Source organism: Numida meleagris, chromosome 3, assembly GCF_002078875.1.
Source record: "Numida meleagris isolate 19003 breed g44 Domestic line chromosome 3, NumMel1.0, whole genome shotgun sequence".
NCBI classification, from domain to species: domain Eukaryota; kingdom Metazoa; phylum Chordata; class Aves; order Galliformes; family Numididae; genus Numida; species Numida meleagris.
The window spans coordinates 25,029,889-25,042,868 of record NC_034411.1 but is presented as its reverse complement, the minus strand read 5'-3'; the positions used below and the strand labels follow the sequence as shown (position 1 = coordinate 25,042,868).

The window sequence follows — 12,980 nt, the reverse complement described above, 5'->3', positions numbered from 1 at the left end:
TTAAGCTGAAAATCTCATTTGCCCTTATATAACTGTAAGTGACTCTTGCCTTTGCTGTGTTTTGATTTTGTTTTTAAAGTTATTTTGTAGAATACGAGAAAGTTCTCAGGTGCTTTATAAATTGGAGCAAAATAAAACCAAGCAAGACTTATTTGAAGACTCACCTGAAAGGAATCCTTTGGGGATTTTGCAGAAATATAGAGTGAGTAAATATAAATTACGTTAGATTGCTAGAGATGTAGAAGACAAAAAGAGATGGGATGGGAAGTTTCTGTTAGTTGATTAATGTTTGTTGAAAATACCTCTGGTTATTTTAGGCCATGTCTGTACTGGGAAACACTGTGGAATAGAAGGATTCCATCATTTAAAGCAAATCAGTACTAATAGTATTTGTGCAAGTTAATTTTGATTAAATGCAATGTTATGGCATGAACTGAGTGCTTCTCAGTATTTGGAGAGTATCTTTGAACTTAATTTTGTCAAAAGGCAATCCAGGTTACTTTCTGAGGGATTGCTAAGTGAACTGAAACGGCAGCAGGTGGGGAATGGCTGCATTTGAAGGATTTGGCACAATCATGATCTCTTTGTGAGAGTGGGGACAGGAAGCTCTTTAAGAAAACTGAATCTAAAGGTCTTCCTACCTTCGCATTCTCTAGGACGTAAGAAACTTGTCAATACTGTAAAAGTAGGCCCTCCATTCCTCCAAATTGAGCTGGAAGGTCATGGTTTTGTTGTGTAACACTTAAAGCAGAATATCCCAAATCCAGTTACTTACAATTCTGTTTGTGGGGCAGCAAATAACTTTTAAAGATCTCTCATTTGATCTTTAGGATTTCATGTCATCTCTATGTGACAAACTTTTTGAGGCATTGTTTCCTGGTTCATCGCACCCAACCAGATTTTCTGCCCTAAGTATTTTAGGATCAGTAGCTGAAATATTTTCTGTTCCAAAAGGTAAGAGACTGCTTTCTATTTATAAATAAATTACAATTTATGAAGCGTGGGGGTGGGAGGTATTGAAGATTCTTTTAAGGGAGGTGGTTAATTTCTGTCAAAGTAAAATAGGTAAAATATTTAGAAAGTACCATAGAAATTAAGTACTTTGCCACTTTCATTTTATCCAAAGAAAGCATGGTAGATTTTAATAGCTAATGGAATTTTGAAGTAAATGCAGGTGTTTATGGCCTGTTGAGTATCTATCTTAAGTAGGGATTTTCTAGCAAAGCTTTTTACTGCTTTCTTTTTTTGTCACCAAGACAGATTTTGGACAAGATTCAGTATATTTAATAACCTTACCTTCTTTACCTGTTCTAGTTCGTTAATAGTATGTTATTTACAATATAGAGACCATAAAAACTGTTAATTGAATGAAACAACTTGTATGTCCTTGAGATACATTGTATTTTAAATATGGAATACTTGAACTGGACAGTTGATGATGTGCTGCTGCTGTTACTTCAAAGTTTCTACATTGTTACAGCAACCTCAGTTGAAGAAATACCACTTCAAGCCTTGGTATATTGGCAGTTTTCCTAAATCTTGTCTCTGGATCGTATGGTCAACATATAAGCAAGTTTTTGGTGTTCAATTGTTATTTAAAGGAATGAGACATCTAAAACTTGATTTGGAGAGGAAGTGACCTTCTTGGTTGGTCTTCTTTTCTTAAAACCTGCCGTAAATCATTAATTGGCTGATGTTATTTATGAGTTTGTAGCATACTGTTGTGGCATTTGATTTTTTAGCAGAAATTTGTACTGGGAATTGTCTATAGCAGCTTTAAGAATTTAGGAGTGTAACAATACTTTTAAAAAGGAGATGAGCTGCGGTTGCATTCTGTGTTGTACCGTGGTGCGCTATTTACATCTTAAAACTTCTGGCTTCTTTCTGGCATTAGGTCAGTCCCCAGAAATCATGACTCCTTTAAAGCTAAATTAGTAGACCAAAAGAAACCCAACCCCCAAATATGAACAACGTGCACAAGTCTTAAATCCTTTTCTGAAAGGAATTTCTTGCTAATATTACCTATTTCCAGGAAAATAATTTTCAAAGCTGAATAAGTGAGTCTTTGGCAGTGAGTTACTTTCTGTATTACTGAGAGTAACTTTTTGATATGCTAACCTTTTCTTCAAAAATAAAAATATCATCTTACTCATTAGTATTAAAATAATGCTTTAGCTAAAATTCCGTTTTAGTGTTTCTGGTAGTAGAACAAAGTCAAATGTGAATATAATGCTTATTCTGGAAAAAAAATATACAGCAAAACAATGTGAGGCATTGATTTCTTTGTGCAGGCCAGGAGCCAGTTTTCAGATTGGATCAAGAGATCGATGCTGCTCGTGTACGAACTTTGATTCAGTGTTTTGCAAGTACTTTTGAAGAAGTAAAAGTCTTAGCATTTGAGCTTTTGATGAAACTACGTGACGTTGTGTTTAACTTACAGGTATGTAACTAAAAATAGTTCAAAGGGAGTAATTTCATGAAAGATGAGTGCTCTATATTGAGTCAGGTACTTGGACCAGCTTCTAATTTTCAAGAACTATTCAAGTTGATTGCAGTGGTGTTCAGCCCTAGTATTTTCTGTACATTTTTTCACAGCTTCCGCCCTTACCTAAGGAGGCTTGTTTTGCTAACAGATGAAAGCATACAGGAAGTTCATTGGGTATAGCTATAAACTGCCTACTGAGCACATTTTAATACTGGGAAAGAGCATATTCTAGTATCAAAGAAATAGATAATGCAAGCTCTTTTCATAGCTATGATGTCCCTTGTAAATTATTGAAGCATTTTGACTTTGTTACTCATGAGTTTTACGAAATTCAGCCCTGTGCTTCTGTTCCTCTTTGATTTGGTCTCAGATTTCATTTTCTGATTGTCTTTGATTTCTCTCAGATTTTGCACTTGATACTGTTTTTTTTTCCGATTGTTTTATAAACACTCTCAAATTCAAAAGTACAGGTGAGCAAACACTGCTTCCCGGTAACCCGTGCTTCTCTGTGATGACTGTTAGCAAAGCACACTATTTTGAAATCAAAACCATCTTCCTGTGATGTATATTGTGTTTGAATGCTGCTTTATACATGAGCGTTCCTGTCTTCAATGTGTATGTGATTGTATCTTTGCTAAATAGATACACAGATCGTGTTTTGACTGCAAGGCAATCGGTGTACAATATAAGTGTTTGCTAAAAAAATGTGTACCTGCAGACTTGTTGAAAAGCATGTTCTCAGGTTTTCAGGGTGCTAACTAGCTTAATTAAATCAATATGGGAGCTCAATAAAATGAGCAATATCGTTTCTTTCAGGATTCTGAAAGTCTAGATCTGTTATTCCGAGCAGCAATGGATCTTAGCACAAGTACCAAGCCCTACGATTGTGTCACTGCTTCCTATCTGTTGAACTTCTTAGTATATCATAAAGATCTGCAGCATATTTGTTTAGGAAAATGGATTAAGCATAACCCCCAGATGAATGAAGACGCATCAGTAGGTACAGTGGAGAAGAACACTTTAGCAGGTAAATCTTAGGGAAATTATCACCAGTAGTTTTTGTATTTATTTGAAACCTTACTGCTTTTCTTCAAGGCATTCTATAGGAGGCATAGTGAGTAGGAGATTTTATTTCTAATAGGATTTGAAGTTGATTTAATACTGCTGTTTCAGTAGACAATCACTTATGAAGATCTTAATCAAGTCTTGTTTGTGCTGAAGCTTTCACATGTGCTCAGAAGGTGAATTTCATTATTGTTCTGGTCAAAGGGAAAGTGACATTGAGGTCCACTCCTTTGATGAAGCTGGTTACATAAAGTGCTCAAAAAGGAACTCCTGTTCCTCTAAAAGCTCACTCACCCGGAGCAAAGGCAGCTGTGGTTTGTCTGTATCATGTTTAAATACTTGACATTTGCAATGCTGCCACTTGGACCTCTGCTCACTCAGAACCATTGTTCCCAGAGGTTTGCAGTCCTGTGTATACATTGTTTTGTTGCTGTTTTCTTCATGTGTGGAATACTTTTCTTTGGTTTGGTGCCTCTTTATGAAAGCTGCAAAGCTCTAGATCTGTCAGATCTGGCAAATTAATTAAATGAATGAATTCCAGATTGAGTAGTTTGCAATAAAATTAAAAATCTGAAAGCTCTATTGTTTGTGATAGAGCACCGAACGTAATTTTTAGTAAGCTCACTACTTTTTTTATCCTCTCAGTGGCTTCTTTTCTAGTAAGACTTTATATAGAACTGTTAGTATTTTCTTCATATGCAGTGAAACTGTGGTTTTTGAGACATGGGTACGATTGCTTCAAATGAAGTAAATTTATGGGTAATCTCATGTCTCATTGTTACAGGGTATCTCCTGTTAGTGATCTGTAGTTCATTATTTGGATCTGTAATTCATTCTGATTCTGACACTGATGCTATGTGGTATAAATGTAAATAGAATTGGCACAAGTACCCTTGCAAACTGGGCAGCTTCTTCAGTGGCTAATTAAAGACTCAAATATTTAACAGGAAGCTTCTGATATTTAATATTCTGTTGAACTGTTTGTTGTTTTAAGCTGCTTCTAAGGGCAGAGTCTGACTTTCAGTATGTGGTAGGTTACCTCTCTTGACTTCAGCATGAGCTGTGGAATTGTCTCTGAGTGCAGGGTTGTGGCTGTGCTTTTCACTGCTGCCGTTTGATTTGGACAGGCTAAATAGAATATAACGTATTGCTGGTGTTTAGGTAACTGAAACCTAACAATAAGCACTATTTGAATGGTCAGAAGAGTGAGGAGTGTAAACAAAGAAATTTCTCTGCATTTTCCATTGAACTGTTTTATAATCAGGTTTTCTTCCTGTTTCTTCTAAGCAGGTTTGTTTCTCAGAAAATACAGTGTGTATTTGTATGTCAAATTTACATCTGTAATTTTTAAAAAATTTAGTTATCAAGCTTTTGTTGGTGAATGTTGAAGAAGAAATATTTCAAGCTAAAAAGTCTCTACTTCAAGCAGCAGCATCATTCCCAATGTATGGGAGAGTACATTGTATAAACGGAGCTTTGCAGCAATTACCTCTTAAGTAAGTAAAGCATACTGCAAAATAGTAAGTTGTAACTCCTTAATTAAGCACAGTGGAAAGCTGCTCACTGGAACATAAAAGTGTGCGATATTATCTGTAATGAATTCCAGTACCTGTGGCTTTTAGCACTCTTACTGACTTTGCCTCTCTTTGACTTTGGATGTTGCATATTTCTTTGTAAGTATTAAAAACTCCAAGTCTTTCACAAATACAGTTGTAGATGTGCTTATAATGTCTTTTTTTTTTTCCTTTAAATGTAAAATTATTTTTATCCTTGGAATGTTGCTTGCCTTTTTTTTTTTTTCTTTTAACAGAAACTTGATGTTCATAACTGAATGGAAGCAAATAGTGGCAAGGCTCATTCTGATGTCATACGAACTCTCTGCTGTAGTATCACCAGTGGTGCAGAGCTCATCACCAGAGGGTCTTATTCCAATGGATATTGATTCAGGTAAACAAATAAGCAAACAAACGAAACGAATTCTGTGCAATCTGAAGCTCCTGAAGTTCTCTTTATTTCTTATTGCAATTCAGAAAAGTACTCCTAACACCAGTCCCTTTCAGTTTCTATTTTTTGTCTTAATCTTAAGCCATTCCTTTAAGTTGACTGTGCAGTCTGATTTTCTTTCTTCCTTGGTCTTCATAGTCACTGTAGTTTTAAATTTTACTGCTAACGGCCTTCTTTTTTTACTTAGTTAAAATTAATTACTTTTGCATGAAGAACTGGAAGTCCAAAAAAAAAAAAAAAAAAAAAAAAAGCAACTTAAATATTCTTATTTAATGTGTAGAAGCTGCGGATCGCCTGCAGATGATTCTGAATGAGATACAGCCGCAGGACACAAACGATTATTTTTTGCAAGCAAAAATTTTGAAAGAACACTGCAAAATAGAGTCTGAAAAGCTGGCTGACCACAAGCCAATGGAAAATATTTGCACAGAAATGAGAGGTAAATTGAACACTGTATTAATAATTAAATCAAGTTATTCTTTATAGAGCAGACATTTTACGTGGGTGATCAAAGTTGGAAGTTATTTGCTCCATATAATGTTTCACTCCTCCAGTAAATCTGTCAGAAGGTAGTTATTCATGGGCATGGTTTTAAAGACTAATTCACTATGTTTCAGGGAGATTGTGGTTAATCTCTCTTAGAGTACATGTGAAAATGAGTTGTTTTGATATTGGCCTAGATTCTCTTGCCCAAACTTCACTGGCCAGGTAATCTTTAACACCTTTTCTGTCAATAAATGCTTTAACACATTGCTTGTTGAAAGGTGTTAGTGTGATTTCGCTCTCCAGTGTACACAAGACTAGTGGGGAATATATTCATGTGGTAAAACTTGTTGCATGGGATTACATAAGCAGAAGCTTCAGTTTGAAGGATTCCAGTGATAAAACGTTAGATAATATTTGTCTGTTTTAGGGAATAGCAGCTGTGAAATTTTTCTATCACTCTATGGCTCAATTTCAAACTTTAGTATATTTATTGTATGCCAGCATGTATTTACAGAATATCTGCACATTTTAAATGTAATAGTTTATGCAAGGTTTTTAAGTCTTAGAAACAAATAGTTGAACTTAGTTTCCTCACATATTTTCCTGGATATAAAACAGTTTTTGTTTGGGCCATATGTTTTGTTTCATGAAAATGCCTGTAAATTACATTGGACTCACATAACGTCCACTAGATGACGCTGCTGCATTAAAATGTGTATGGTATAGGAGTATGGGGGCATCTGAGTTTAAAAAAAATAAAGGGAAAAAAACCCACAAATAACATATAATGAGTGATGGATTGATGATTGGTATGGGAATTCACTGGAGCCTAGCTACAAAGTTGTTGATGTTTGTATAGTTCAATATGCAGTGGAATGCTGATGTTGACCAAAAGACCTCCACTCTTTAAAATAGTAGTAAAGTTGTATACTGCTCCCATTTCCAAACAGAATTAAGTATGGTAAAATATTTCAAGAATTGAATTGGGGTCAACAGAACTAAATTATCTTTCGTACTACCTAGTTTTGAATTGTTTCATAGTGAATTATATTTTGTAAGAAGATCAAGCCAAATTAATTCTAAATTACGAGCTTGTGCCAGAGAACTTGGAGTTAAACTGTTTTATTTCTTGATTTTTATTTTTAAGGTAAAGAAAGTCAGATATGTGATGTCACAGCTCAAATGGTACTCGTGTGTTGCTGGAGAAGCATGAAGGAAGTATCTCTGCTGTTAGGGACACTGTGTAAACTTTTACCTACACAGACTGCATCTGAACCTTCAGATGGGTTGATTACTGGAGAACAGGTAGGGAAATACTTTTCATTAAAAAAAAAAAATCTTCACAACCTGAGTGGGGAAAAACAGACAATTTTCAGGAAAGTTTTCCTTTTAAATAAACCTATATAAAATATGAAAAAATGTTTTTATTGCTGTGCATGTGGTTAATAATGTATTTTTGATAAAATGGTATTCAGGAGGCATGGTATTTAAAGTAGTAATAATTAAGTGGAGTTATATGCAGCAGACAAACTGAAGAAATACTCATTGTTAGGTTATTTATAGGATGCATATTATTTTCATCAAAACCAATTTATATATATACACATGGATATATGTGAATTGTATTTTAGACTTAGAATTGTTAGAAATCTTATAAACTAGTTTCATTTTTAAATAGTTTTTTATTTCATTTTGAACTGTCGATGTTGGTATTTTCATAAAGCTCATTAATTGAACTTCATAATCAAAAATTCTGAAGGAGAAATGTGCTGACTAGTCATAGCCTTGTCCTGCATAGGATGTTTGAATTATGGATAATTTAATGTGACTCTCTTTTTCCTCCAATGTTTTTGATTTTAGAGATCAGAAATGTTAATAGGCCATCTGGATCTCTTGTAGAATGTTGAGTGCAGTATTTACAAGAAATTGGACTACCACAGGCATTTATTTTGGGAAATATTTTGTCTTTATTAAATTTCTGTTTTTAATTGATGGGCTTTTCATTTCCTTATGATTTTGACAAAACCGATCTACCTGGAAGATTGAAATATGCAACACATACTACTTTTTAACTTCTTTACTTTCCAACAGAAAGTGAAGTTTTTCATTAGGTGTTCTGAGTTTCTGTCTTAAATAACAGTATAATTGCAGGTCTGATTTCTTACATTTTCTCATGTTGTAGTGCCATGGAAGTAATGTTAGTATCTTTATTTTTCCATTGTCTCTAGTCTCCTTATTTTCTAGCTGGTTTACAGCTGCACTTGTATTGCTGTAGAGGACTGGAGGGTGGATAAGAGCAGATAATGTGTTTCTACTTCTTTGTTCCTTAATCTGCTCCAAGTCAAACAGGAATTGGTATTTTAGCATGAGTCAGCTCTTACTGTAGTATTTCCATTTTTATTTAGAAAGCAGACATTAGCAGAAACATATCTTCTTTTGATATAGATGCCTCGTTAGATTCCCTGTGCTTCTGACATCTTCCTGTAAAACAACATCTATGTTCTAATCTGAAGAACAGATTATTTGATAGGAAATTAGTTTGAAATTTTTCTCAGGTTGGTAAGGAAATACAGTTTGACTATGTAAAACAAACATTATAGGGAAAGTTATAGCCATTTTCACTGCACTTTTTGTAAGTGGCTGTATCTTATTGTACAAAAAGAATATTTAATCATAAATTACTAAAAATGCCAGTACCAGAACTTCTGTGGATTTAAACTTCCACAAAACATTTTTTTCAGTGTTGAGAAATAATAGAGTTGGATTTTGGTATCTTATACAGATAAACCTTTCTTTTGCAGTTGTCCCTCATTTTCTTTGTTCTGTAAGATCCTAGGGATTTAAGATTACAGAGCTGTGAAAGTCAGGAGAAGCTTTGAATCTTATTGCCTTGAATCAGGGCTAAGTAAATGCTGAGAAAAATCTGTTGCAAAGCCTCCCTTCCTAGTATTGCATCTTTCTCCTCGTTTAGGTTGGTAACTGTGTGAAGTTATACCTTATGGGATCGATGTTACTGTTGCAATTTATTCATCCTAAGTTTTGTAGTAAGTGTTGAATTTGCATGTTCTCTTTTATTTTTTCCATTTGAGCAAGCAAATGAAAAGAGAATGTCTTTCAGTCCACATTAAGAAATGTCACAAAAGAACTGTGCTTCTTGGTAGATAACAATGTTTGCCAACTGATTGTGGCTTTATTTCTTCATTACTCTTTCTAGCAGTTAAATGTTGTCTGTTGTGACGTGTACCCATGTAGGAAAAGTCGATAGACAATCAGCACTTGTTTGATACTTATTTTTCCTACTAGATGTTGGGACAATATCACAGTTGCACCTCCCTTATCTTTTGAGTTACAGATTGGGTTTGCATGGTGTTTGAATGTCACAGTGTGCGCTGACTCTTCAGAACGTCTTCATCTGCCCTCTGTAGAGATGCATGTAGAAAGCAGTTGCAAAATTCTGAATGTAAATTGGCAGTTATTAATGTCTAGCCCATGTCGTGACGACTGCTTTGTTTTTAAAAGTAGATACAGGAGATCCCTTGTATGTCTGGTAGCATCTCTCCATTCAAATATTTTCAATATCTTGCATTCTTCATCTGACCAAGAAAACCTGGATATGCCAGATCCAAAGCTCTGCCTGGTAGGATAATCATGCAAATGGCCTTTCATGGAGGTGTTGTTCTAGTAGCAACCAAGTGATCAAAATGATACCTAACAAACACTCTGTTGATGTTGTCTCATGACCATCATGAGACAGTGCTCTAAGCCTGGTGTTTTAAGTTCTTCCTCAAACTCCTATTTATCTCAGATGTAAGGTTTTAAGATGATTATGGGAGATAAGCTTGCCAGAACCATGTGCCAAAGTGAACAGAAACAGACAGCAGAAATAAAGACTTGGTGCTGTCCCACTTCCAGGGGTTCTGCTTTGTGTTAACCCTGACAGTCTGAGAGCTTGTCTGGGTCTTGTGCTGGAACCTTCAGGTATGCAGAAGACTTTCCATAATGACAGACCTCTGTATTCTTCCGTATTTGTGCTAGTGCAAGTCTGACTCCAGTTGCTACTTTGGAGTTTGGTCTGATAAGGAACAGATTTGTGTGTTTGCTTTTTAACAAAGTAAAAGTCATCTTCTCCCCAATTCTTAATGTAAAGTGTCTTATGTAGAGTTTGGTACCAGCCATCTTCTAATATTTTGGAAAAGTTCTCTCTAGAGTGTAGGATGACTTGGTGGCATCTAATCACCAGGAAAACAAGGTACAAATGTCCTAACTATTCCAAAGCTCTTTCAGAATCTCCTGTACTGAATATATGTCTTGAAGATGGAGACTTTTGGTCTCAATGGCAAGTTTGGCCCTGTAAATTGTCAGTTCTTACGTTAGTTAGACTAACCTGTCATACTCTTGATATTTAGCCAAGATGATCTAACATATTGAAGGTATTTGCTTTCCACTCCATATCTGAGCATTTTATCTTGGAGTGTTCTTTCCTGTGTAAATCAAGTAGGTGGGGTCACTTTTTCTTACAGTTGCTGTGAGTCTTCATGATGATGTAGAGAAAAACAATTCCTTGATTTATTCTCCATTCTGACATTTGAAGAACTGGTTGTATGATGCAAGGAAGCTGAATGGTATTCAATCCTCGAGAAGTAAGAATGCCATGCTCATGGATGCTCTAAGTTTGGGATACATAGTTAGCATGGATCCTGAGGCAAGTTCTTCTGTCGTTTTTTGAAAGAAGAGTCATGGCAGTTTTTTTCTTCAAACTCTAGTGTATAAATGAAAGTGAATATACCAGAGTTCAGTTTAATATAATCTTCTGGTCATCGTGGCTGTTGCAAAAAGCTCAGAAATATAAGTAGTAAGTTGAAAGTTATGTGACAAAAAAAAAAATCCCATACCATACCAAAAATAATTAAGGGTGGTGGTGGAGCAGGAAAGTGATTTGATTTGCATGTGTATGGTTTTCTCGGTTTGGTTTTGTTTATACAGCTGGAGAATTGGTCTGCCTGTGGGTCAGTTGCTTCTGAAAAAAGGGCCCTTACTCCTAATCTGGGGCTTGAGAGCTGAAACCCTGTAGATATTTCCAATTATTGTTTATCTTAGGCTGGATTTAGCTGCAGGAAGTAGTACATTTGATCTCCAGTTTTTTTTTTTTTAAACTATTGCACTTTCATTGTTTGGATAAATGAATTAATGGTTGGAAAACTGTAGCTACATGCGACATTAGCTCCTTTGACATCTTAATTACTTGTCAGACTATTGAAGTATTTTAGCTTATAGATGATAGAATAAGAATTTTATAAGAAACTTGATATGATTTCATGCTTGGTTTTATATGAAAGTTTTGAAGAACTGTGTTTTGAAGAGCTTACAAAATGTGCCTGAAGAAAATTTTGCATAGTGGAATGGAATATGTTACTGTTTTAAACGCATGATATTGGAAGTTTGAATTATACCATAAAAGTTAATGATTCTCATTATTCTGAAATAAAAAAGCATCTCATTTTGTGTACAATGAGATTGCGTGGCACTGGAAGCTTCTGAACAGTATTAGAAGCTTGTTATCTTGATAGGGATGTAGAAAGTAATTATCAGTGAAAGTTCAATTGTAGCGTTTTGGTTTTTCAGATTTTCAAATGTAGCTCTCATTACTCCATATATACAATGTCTTTTCTTGTTTTAAAATTGTTTCTAGTAGTCATAGACATTCTTGCAGAATTGTGACACCTTCGGAATAGCTCACTAAGATAGACTCATTTTCCCTTGATACAATTCTTTAGAAATCTGAATTTCTTTTCTGATAAATTTTCATAGATATGAAAATAGATTTCATAGATAGATTTCATAGTTTCCACTGTTATGATGTTAGATATTTTCTTTGGGATTTCAGGCTAAGAGTGATGGCCAACAAGGATTCTGAATTTGTTTCCTCTGGAGAAATGTGCTCCTCTCGGACAAACAACTAATTTTATGTCCTTTATTTTTTTGGTGATCTTCTAAGGACATGACACTATACCCTTAACCTGAAGAACTGAATGTAGTGTTTGTTGTTCTTTAAGTGCTTTTTATTTCTGCCAGTGGTCTGTTCAACCAGGGCAAGAATTTCTGCTCTTAAATGTGATATCTTGCGTATGTAAATGAACTGCCTATTTATAATTCCAAGTAACTTCATTATTGTTGTTTTTTTAAGGTTAAAAATATTGGAGACTACTTTAAACATCATCTGATGCAGTCGAGGCACAGGGGTGCATTTGAATTGGCATACGCTGGCTTTGTGCAACTTACAGAAACACTTTCGAGGTAAAAGATGTGCAGCTTATTAGGTTGTTAATATAATAATTTTACCAAACTGTGTCATCCACTCTGAAGCTGACTGTTCAAGAAGATCATTTGTATCACGTGGATTTTGTTTGAGTTTGGTATAGGTACGATTATGACTTTAGTTACATGACATCTTTGGACAATATTACTTATAGTTAGGAATAGTGCTTCAGCACTGGAAGAATATGCAGACATTTTGTGCTTTTGCTTTTTTTTTTTTTTTTTTTTTAAATTTCTGGAGTGTTATTTTGCAGGACGACTCTGAAAAGCTCTCGGGGAAAGTAGGAGCGTAGAATTCCTTCCTCCAGCTCCTCCTTCCTAAGCCCTTAATGAAAATGAATGCCAGACATTTTGTTTTCAGCCAAGATGCTTTCCTGGAAACTTTTATTACTTGTCATTGGATGAGTTGTGTTTTCTGACATTTGGAAGACTATCTGGCAGTGCATCACAAGATGTGATATGCAATCTTTTATTTTTTTTTAGTTCCCCTTGTAACTTTATACTTTCCTAGAAGAACAAAATGAGCAGAACTGACCTGAGATCTAGGCAAAAGTGCTGGAACTTCCATTAAGTGTTACCTATTTTCCCTCTATTAGAATATGTGTAAGTGTTAGTAACATTTCTT

At 35.0% G+C, this 12,980-nt stretch overlaps 1 protein-coding gene across 11 annotated transcripts in view; it reads left to right on the top strand.

Annotated features, from left to right (window-relative positions):
- THADA (THADA, armadillo repeat containing) overlaps window positions 1–12,980 on the top strand; it is a 217,311-nt gene that overhangs the window by 72,660 nt on the left and 131,671 nt on the right. For 10 of the 11 annotated variants that reach the window (XR_002437166.1, XR_002437167.1, XR_002437168.1 and 7 more), the window contains 9 exons: window positions 80–202; window positions 831–954; window positions 2,292–2,440; window positions 3,302–3,512; window positions 4,911–5,046; window positions 5,361–5,497; window positions 5,835–5,993; window positions 7,188–7,345; window positions 12,225–12,334. Coding sequence is in view for 7 of the 11 variants with exons in the window: in XM_021392511.1 (XP_021248186.1) it covers window positions 80–202; window positions 831–954; window positions 2,292–2,440; window positions 3,302–3,512; window positions 4,911–5,046; window positions 5,361–5,497; window positions 5,835–5,993; window positions 7,188–7,345; window positions 12,225–12,334 (1,307 nt within the window). In the remaining 4 variants the exon portion in view is untranslated. The remainder of the gene's footprint in view (window positions 1–79; window positions 203–830; window positions 955–2,291; window positions 2,441–3,301; window positions 3,513–4,910; window positions 5,047–5,360; window positions 5,498–5,834; window positions 5,994–7,187; window positions 7,346–12,224; window positions 12,335–12,980) is intronic. The other variant, XR_002437169.1, reaches the window with a different exon arrangement.